This window comes from Salvia hispanica, chromosome 6 (assembly GCF_029641045.1).
Source record: "Salvia hispanica isolate PSC_SH4W2 chromosome 6, Shi_PSC_v1, whole genome shotgun sequence".
NCBI lineage: Eukaryota > Viridiplantae > Streptophyta > Magnoliopsida > Lamiales > Lamiaceae > Salvia > Salvia hispanica.
In genome coordinates, this window is record NC_142697.1 from 36,512,931 (window position 1) to 36,522,691 (window position 9,761).

Below are 9,761 nucleotides of genomic sequence, written 5' to 3' on the forward strand. Positions count from 1 at the left end.
CGAGTACCACTATGATAAAGCATTAAAATTATATCTTCAATTATTTTCATCGACTTGTCAAATCTACCAAAATACATAAATTTAATAACCCATCGACATGTGAGATGTCACATTGGCTGCTACTTAGTAGCCATTAGTTTTCAATGTATATTCAACGTTTATATCCTTGAAATATATAGTTGGTTGGTTTTTATAAAATCCTCAACGTTTTATTTTTCTTGAAATGTATATTGGGCTAATTTTAGATGATTCCGCCACTGATTGGATGAGATGTTTTTGCATGATTTCCACTTAGAATTTTTGATTGGTGATTAGGCATTGATTTAAGGTGGGAGAGACTGGCTGTCTTAGTTAGGCACCGCATGTTAAAATTAAATATCGAGGAAATATATTTGTGGTTGAGACTTATGTAGTATGTCAAAACAATCTCTTGTCTACCACAATTAATCTCAATTGTCGTCTCAATTAAACCATTCTAACTTGTTATAAATTTATATAACATTAATAACATACACGTTAATACGTCATTATACAAACGGATCTTTTCTTTAGAATATTGATACTACTACACTTACTACTCATTAGTGATTATATAGCATGATTTAATTTAAAGTACAATCAAACGATAAAAAAATATTTTATATACAGGTTAATTCAAATTATAACTATCATAAAGAGTTTTATGATGTAATTTCCCACTCTTATCTAAGTCAGGGCGGAGAATCCTCTCTCTCTCTCTCTCGCTATTTTTTATTTTTTATAAAATACAATCTTAAAATTACTGTCTGAAATCTACATTTGCCATTATTTTAAATGGTGGAGTACACGTATAGACTAATAAAATAGAGAGAAATTTCACGTTCAGGAATAAGGATATCCCACATATGACATCAATTTTCATAAATCATTTTTGTGGAATAATAGTGCATGTGCAACCACAGAAAATGGTAAAGCGCAGCAGATCATTTAATGGACTTTTAATCTGAAATTGATAGGTTGCTGCAATACCAAACACTTTCCCTTTGGACCACAATTTTTCATTTGGTGGATTTAACTAAATTACGCGATTGAATTCAAATGCAATTTACTTACAAAAATATTTATATAGCCTTTTTTGGTGGAATACAATAATCAATAGTTTGCTTTACATATATATCGAAATATGATATCCATTATTAATGATCGAGTACCAAAACATTGCATGATACGCGGCAATAACTAATAAGAGAAATAAATTAAGCAAAAATGCGCATTGCTAAAAGGATAATAATTTGATTTTTATACCAAAATGAATGTAGCTATATATAGAAGCAAATTGAGTTAATCGTTGTGCATGAGTATTTAACTTTTTATAATGTTATTGTACAAGTGAAAAATAGCAATATTCATGATAGAATTTAAAAAAATCATTGTGTAGATGTAGGAGTTACTAGTAGTAGTACAAGAATTGCACCAGAGTCTTTTTGGTTCTAACTTCTCAATCAACCTTTTTAATCTTTGTCGTTCTAATTTGGACAGTTGTTTAGTAATCATATTTTTTTAGTACTAAAATGAGTATCCTATATGAAATCCAACAAGGGACCTCCCCAAATTCTTGAAGAAATTGAACACTATATAAAGGTAAATTGGTAAAATATTTCTGTATTCATTTTTTCACCGACACAAAAACATCATGGCAGTTTGTAATTTTCCATTTGAGAAAACTCTACTTTAAATACTGTAATGTTAAATCTAAAAAGCAGACTTGATTTAGAAACTGTTAGGAGATTAACCTAATATTTTTACCACTCTGTCCAAATTACAATAATCTAATAATATACAATTAAAATCTGAAAATTATAGTAGTACTCCATAATTTAAGTTTAGTTAGGTTGACTGAAGCTGTGAGTGGGGCTCCAAATAAATTAATAAATCGAAGTAATGGGCTCCAAGTTGGATTACGCATGTTTGGGGGCCTTTTGACTGAAGCACTTTCTTGGACTTTTAATAAATACTCTATATCCGAATACATGTAACCAAATGGTCACAAAAATATTGTCTTATTAAAGCTGGAACAACTCGAGAGGGACGGAAAGGATCACCTCCGGCAAATTCAAATTCATCTCCTAATACATACATACATACATGAGTGATAGACCCCACCATCATTTATTATGTACGTGTGTATGTATTAAAAGATGAATTAGGGTTTGCCATAGGTTATCCTCTCCGCTCGAGGAACACCGAATTAAGACTCAATAAATAAGTTTGTTCCTTGTAAAAGTGAGGGGTTTGCACAAAAAGATAAATCATCACATTCCATAACTAACTAAGCTACACATTCATATTTCTCTCGGCCCTATAGTTAAAAATATCAAAGCCCATGTCAATTAGATTTTACTAAAATAACTAATACTAATAAATAAAAGAAATCTATTTTAAAGTTGTCCTAGAATCAAGCCATGAAACAATGTCATTGAGAACTGTCAAAATTATATCATCCGGTTCCCCTTCAAGAATAGAGTGAAATCCACCTTCATATAGCTTCAACGTTTTGTCGTTGGTCGATGCGTTGTTGTACAAGAACTGGCTAATCCGGGGATCCGTCACCCTATCAGCAGCCCCGTGAAGAATCAGCATTGGAGTCGAGACCTGGCATGGATTCTAATCCCATAAATGATCATCCCCAACACAGAGGCAAAGTGGTTTCGAGTTTATATAGTACTCACCTTGTCGACCTGAGACTCGATGTACTTTGTGGCATTCAAGAGCTCGACAGCAGTCTTGAGCCGCGTCTGGTCTGAGTAGCTGATCACATTGTATGGAGCCTGCAAGAGGAAGTCAGGGAAATGCTTTGCAAGCTCAACGACAACGCTGTTATTCTACAAAGGGAAAAAGGCCATATATATATATAGTACCAAATTTTTCTTGCTCAATTCTCTGAAAGCCAAGTCAGCTATGTCTTTCTGGGGCACGAGCTTCGCCTGTGGCATGAGCTTCGATAGGAAGATGAGTACTTGCTGGAGTGGAACGGGGGGCTTCATTTCGTCTGATATCTGAAGAACATGCCAACTAGTAAATAGATTATACTCACATTGTCACAATATCAACCTATGTATGTAACTATATGGTCAATTATTTCATCAAATTGTCTAAACAGAAACAACACACAACTCTCAAGATCAACAAATAAACATCTCATGTCCAATCCATATGATAAATTTGGGTACATATAGATTATAGTAGTGAAAAGAGGGATGGTTACTTTACACATTGGAGCAACAAGCACTATGCCATCCCATTCCGTTGGTGCCTTTAGAAGTGCTTTGATAGCAATTGCTCCTCCCATGGACTGACCAAATATGAAACGGGGCAGCCCACGAATCTCAGGCCTTCCTGTGCATCAGAACACAAGATTAATAACTGGACTTTGAATTTACATTAGGAGTAAGCAAGTTTCTCATAAGCACAGTCCAATTGATTGAATCTGGTAGATTTTACCTTTCATTATCTTGAATTGCTCAATGACATTATCGACCACAGCATCAAACGAGGGGATATAGCCGTGCAATCCTTCAGAGAGGCCAAAACCAGGATGGTCGATGGCGTACACACCATAACCAGAGGCAGCAATGTGCTTGGCAATGCCTGTGATTCCATATAGTATTAGAAAAGCTCACTAAATCAAAGTGGCTAATCTTCTTTTGAGATATGACAAACCTTCAAAGAAAAATGTGCAGGTGTCACCATATCCATGACAAAAACATAAGGCTCCTTTGATCCGTACACCGGGCTTTGGCAACCAGCTTTTACAAAAAATCTCTTGACCTTCCGAATTCACCTCATACCACTAAATCAAAGTTAATCATGTCATCATCAATGCTGTTTGAATAAGCTTCCATTACTAATAGACAGTACACAAAACATGCTGTTTGATGTCACAAAATGGAGTTTCATATCTCGCCAACTAATCAAAACCACATAGAATCAAATCATCACCATACACTTATCAGTTGGAAATTCAACTTCCAAGCATCAAATTTTCAGCCTTTATGCAAATACAGGAATGTTGATTAGAGTGTTATGACATTGAAGCAGCAGGGATCAATTAATGATACCGTTTAACTCAACAAAATGTAGCTAGAAAAGGCTTCTAGAGTAAAATCTTTTCAATAAAACTACTATTAACAATATTTCAGCTCAGGAGTTGTTGTAATTAGTTTTGTGAAGATCACAACTCACCTCATCGGTTCTGATCCCAGCTGGAGCCATCTGCACACAAAGCAATATTTGACAATCTTTAGTAATCTAATAAGTACTACTACCAATAAAGACTTGTGTTTTTTAAATTTGAATTTGAAGAAAAGAAAACCTTAAAGAGTATATGATCGAGCTGCTGCTGAACGTTGGCAAAAGCCGATCGCACCCTCCTTCTGGCGGGGGCGTGATCCAAATTCTGCGATGCGATGGAGTTGAGCTCGTCGCTCACCCCATCGATCTTTTTCTGAGCCGCCTGGATCACTTTTTGGCGCAATAATTTGGGCGGAATATTCCGGCGAAAGTGGGTAGATTGGAGGCGAGGGTGGAAGGTTGAGGCGAGCGCGAGGTCCATGGGATTGGGGAATCTTGATGCAGAGCAGATGGACAAAGTGGAAACTAAACCACTTTATTCTGCCATTAAATAATCAAATGCATTATAAGTATTTTAAAACGTGTTCACTGTTCATTCAGTCAGTGGAGGAAAGTGGTCGGAATAAGAGAATAGCAATATGGAGTAGATATTAATTACTTAATTGGAGTATAATTTTCGTTTCATAACTACAGTTTCATTATATTTATAAATTATTTAATTATTTTTCTAAATTATCAAGTACTCTTTTCATTCCATAAAGTTTGTCCCAATTCAGATATTTCCAGATATTAAATATACCCTTCAATTTTCCCAACGTAGGACCCTTATTCCACTACACACCTCTATTTAATACAAAGTCAAACAATTTATTAAAACCTGTGTCGAATTAAATTGGGATAAACTTTGTTGAATAGAGGGAGTATTAAATATTTGGTGTTAAAAATTTTGAATTGCTAATGTATATACGATATTCAATGACTACTTAAAATATATTGATATTTAATTTTAATAATTATTTATATATTATGTAGTTAATTTTTATTTTTTTATATTTGACCCCACGGAATCCATGTTGTGGATCCGCCATTGATTGAACATCTTTTATTTGTTCAAGTATTCTAGAATAGTCCAACGTTGCCGGCGTCTGTGACTTTGGGGTGGAGCGTGGACGGTGTTTCTCGGTAATAATTTGAATTTGGGATGCTTGAAAATTTTCATATGTATGTTGATATAGAATATTCATAAGTAATTATGTTTTTGTCATGTTTTATGCTGTTAGATTGAAGTTGTTTTAATGCGTGTGCCCCACATTTTTACACCAACTTTTTTTAGTTGAAAGCTGGTGCCTACATCTTCTTGCATGTGTTGCTATTCTCACACTAAATTAGAGGACCAAATATTCAATTTTGGCCAATCCTTGAGGTGTTTCAGTAAAAATGTTTCAATTTTAGGATAATTGCAAAAAATGTTTTCAATGTTTAATTTTCGCTTAAAAGTATCGCAAAAAAAAAAAAAAAAAAAAAATCTCAAATGGAATTTGGTCAACAAATCACAATTAGAGCATTTCGGCAGCAAAATTTGGAGTTTTGTAAAATCTCCTTTAAGCATCTCCAATGGCGGACGTTCGGTCGGACTTCCGCGATGTTCCGCCGGGGACGTCCGCCATTGGAACGAAGCATGGCGGATACGGACTTCCAGGGAGGACACCGGATATCCTCGGATGTAAGGGCGACGGGCGGGCGGACGTCCGCCATTGTGGCATGTCGCGGACGTCAGCCGCGGACGTCCGAGTTTAATATTTATTTTAAAAAAAAAAAACTCTATATATACGGCTCATTGAACTTCATTTCATTCACACCACTTGTCTCTCTCTAAATCTACAAATTTCATTTCTACTGAATGGAGAACGACAGGAACTCCCCCGCCACGAGCGAGTCACACACATCGACGTTTCCCGCCGGGCTGGAGGAAAACTTTAGCAGAAATGCGGCAACGGTTCTGACAATGTCGGGGATGCATCCCCAAATGGCGGGTGGGATGGGTGGGATGATGCCCGGGGCAGCGGGGATGGGGGGCATGACACCAAATATGATGGGGATGGGGATGGGGATGGGTGGGATGATGCCGGGAATGATGCAGACCATGCCTGGGGGAGGGGGTGGCAAGGGCCCTCAGACACCTGGGGAAAATGTCTATCGCCCATATATGGATTTATTGTTTAGTGATTTCCCCTCCAGTACTGTTCCGGAGACTCAGTTCACCGGCATCGAAACTTTCTCTTTTGAGAAGTTGGGGCTATCTCCAGTCAGGGAGACTCCCGATGAGGTGGGGCCAGCGGCAAGGGGCAGGGGCCGGGGCAGGGGCAAGGGCAAGGGGAAAGCCCCGGGTTCTTCCTTGCGAACGGTGGCAGAGGAGGAGGATGAGGAGGAGATGGGAAAGAGGACGGTCTGGAGCGCGTGGGAAAACGTCGCGCTTGCGAAGGCCTGGGTCGGTGTAGTCGAGGATCCCTATGTCGGTGCTAACCAGCATATTGACATAATGTGGCATTGCATTAGTGAAGCCTACCTCACACACAAACCGGTTGGGGGGAAGCGTCGCAGTCCAGAGCAATGCCGGAAACAGTGGGAGCGGTTGAGGCCTAAGATTAGTCGATTTGCCGGCCTCTACCAAAACAACCTCCGCCAGGCAACCAGCGGTATGTCCGAGGAGGATGTGAAGAACCGTGCCTTGGCGCAGTTCCCCGACAGAGCCTTGAAGTTCAAAGATTTCGACCAGTGGGAGGCCTATCTCGTGGTGAAGGATTCCCAAAAGTTTTGTGCGGGTGTCAAAGCGGGCTAGCCGAAGCGGACGAAGATCAACGCTTCCGGTGAGTACATCGGCACTGCTGGTTCGCACGAGCTCCCCGAAGCTGAGGAAGTGGCCCCGCTACCTCAATCAGACTCCCACTGTCGTCGTCACCCGATTAGGAAAAAGGCTGCGCAGCGGATGGCTAGGGGAAGCAGCAGCCGCAGCGGGTCCTTCGAGGTCCAATCGGAGGCCCCTGATCCCCCAGAAGAGTATGACCGTCTCGTCCGCGCGCAGCTAACAACTAGCTTGATACGGACCATGCATAGGTGGCATAGCACGACCGATCTTGTGTACAAAAGGATGTTTAAGGATGTCATCGATGGATGTCGGCGCGATTTGGGGATGCCACCTATTGGAGATGATGGCGCCGAGATTAGCGACGGGGGCGACAGGGGCGACGGGGACCACGGGGGCGGCACGGGCGACGGGGACAACGCGGAGGAGTCAGAGTGAGCCGAGACTGGCTTTGGGTTGCATTTTTTTTATGACTATGTATTTTTTTTTTATTATGTAAGTTTTTTTTAATGAAGCATTCACAATTTTCCCATATTCCATGTCGAAATTTTAATTCTGTAGCGTAATTAAATAATTGTGATTTTTTTTACTGCGGGAAGTCCTCACGGTAAGGGCGATGGGAAGGGCGGATTGTGCAGGGGAAGTCCTAGTGATGTGGCAGTGGTTCGAGAAGTCCTAGTGACGTGGCAGGAGGTGTTTTTGGAAAGTACTAGTGGAGGTCCGTGGGGGACATCCGCCCACTGGAGATGCTCTTAATAGACCTTACGAAGGAATTCCGGCAAATAGATCTATCATCCAACGTCCTAACTAGTTCAATTCCATAATCGGCCTCTTCTCCAATCACCAAACTCCTGCTTCCGGCAACACTATTGGCTCGCCAACTCCCCTCCCCCCCTAGCGAGCCCCTCTGCGAGACGCGACGACTGGAACGCTGGTTCGATGCAGGTTCGTCTTGGCTAGACGAGTCTGGGTCATCAACGTTACTGTGCTCTAAATGGTTAAAAAAGCCATGAAGTTTGATCAAGTTCTAGTTTATCCCGCAATTTTCAGATGTGCCAATTATATTAACTTTGACATTTTTCTCAATTATCTCATAGCAAAACATTTCACCATACCATGTTTCTAACATTATAAACGTAATACGTACATATGTAAAATTTAAAGACATAACTGACTAAATGCATTTATAACGTCATTTAAATAGCCGAATGTTTTATTCGCATGATATTTTTCATTTGCCAAAAGCATGTCTATAATTTCCCCCATATCATAGATTATGAAATAATTGGTGAAAATATCAATTAACAATTTTTAAAAATTATAGATTAAACCAAAATTTGAATGTTCTTTTGGCCATTTACATATATGATGTATTGGGATGTGATCTATGATAACTCATATTTATGGTGATAACCTAATAATCTATCATTCTATGGATGAAATATATCTTAAAAGTATCATTTTGTGCATGCTGAAAAAATATCATTTTATAGTGTACAAATATCATTTTTATATCATTTTTAATAAAAATGATATTTTTAACCCATAAAATAAGTTATCACCATAAATATGGTTATCATTCCCTATGATGTACTATATGATAAATGACTATAAGTCACTAGAAATGATTAAATACATCATATCCTTATTACGATGTACTATGTGATAAATGACTATAAGTCACTAGGAGTGATTAAATGCATCATATCCTTATTATATTAATACATCAAGTCAAGAATAGCCACCTCTACAGTTTAATAATTTAAAACTATCTATATAATTCAATATGGATGATATAATATGGTAAAGGAATTAAATGAGCCCTTTCCCTGTTTCCATTGACTGAAAAAGGAATTTCTGAAAACTTGCTCTAACAAAATTGGAAATCTTGAATTTATGAACCAACCCAGACTAAGACATGGACCCAATAATTATAAAGAACTTTTAAATCAAAGAATTATTTAAGTGTTGAAATTTTGATACTCCATAATAGAGCTATTAATTTGCGATAATTCACGTTGAATCCAGCAATCAAATTTCATGTCATAATCTTATGACGCGCCACATTTGAATGCAATTTAGTTGCCGAATTTTATTAAATTCTCAAATTATTTATTGAAGTACATAGTTGGTCAATAAAAATAATTCAACCTTGACGGAAACAGATATGTTTTGGTGCGATTAAAATTACACACTCCGTCTGCCATTTGGAGTTCCATTTGTTGGGGACACGAGTTTTAAGAAATGTTAAAAAAAGTGGATGGCAAAAAATTAATGGAATATGAGTCTCACTTATATATATTAGTTTTAAATAAAATGTGAGTGAAATGAGTTAGTGGAAGGTGGAACCCTATTAGCATTTATGGTAAAAGTGAACCGGACTCCTATTTGCAGGCAGACTAAAATGGCAAATGCGGACTCCCATTCGCGGATGGAGGAAGTAATAAGGTGGAAATAATGACAATGCCACGACCACTCACAAACGACACCGTTTCTGTTTAAGCAAACTTCATAAAACAAAAAATTCCACGTAAACCTTTCTTTCTCCTTTTCTTAATGTAAAGCTTATCTCAAAAAAAAAAGAGGGAACATCTTTTTTGGTCCACGAACTTTGCCAAAATATCATTTTAGATCCGTGAACTTTGAAAATATTATTTGAGGTCCATCAATTGTGGGTCAATATCATTTGAAGTACTTTTTTACTATTTCTAAGTTTTTTCTAGACGAAAATACCCTCAATACCTTAAAAGGTATATATTCTTAATAAACTTAGAGAGAAGTGGAAATC

The 9,761-nt window shown here is 38.0% G+C and overlaps 1 protein-coding gene across 1 annotated transcript; it reads right to left on the minus strand.

The window, feature by feature from the left end:
* Positions 1–2,270: 2,270 nt before the first annotated feature.
* On the minus strand, positions 2,271–4,656 carry LOC125205675 (alpha/beta-Hydrolases superfamily protein). The gene is made up of 8 exons (XM_048104740.2): positions 4,352–4,656; positions 4,222–4,251; positions 3,700–3,829; positions 3,481–3,627; positions 3,245–3,375; positions 2,898–3,035; positions 2,709–2,807; positions 2,271–2,631 (listed from the first exon to the last, which is right to left on the minus strand). Exons 1-8 carry the CDS (start codon positions 4,589–4,591, stop codon positions 2,413–2,415), a joined length of 1,134 nt encoding a protein of 377 aa, XP_047960697.1. The 5' UTR covers positions 4,592–4,656; the 3' UTR covers positions 2,271–2,412.
* Between the last annotated feature and the right edge of the window lie 5,105 nt (positions 4,657–9,761).

Bases quoted from the DNA above. Each gene is read 5' to 3' on its own strand.
- LOC125205675 (XM_048104740.2), bottom strand. From the start codon at position 4,591: ATGGACCTCGCGCTCGCCTCAACCTTCCACCCTCGCCTCCAATCTACC. The intron at 3,376-3,480 runs GTAAAATCTACC...TCTGATGCACAG, and splicing joins GCAATTCAAGATAATGAAAG to GAAGGCCTGAGATTCGTGGG. The intron at 2,808-2,897 runs GTACTATATATA...TTCCTCTTGCAG, and splicing joins AATTGAGCAAGAAAAATTTG to GCTCCATACAATGTGATCAG.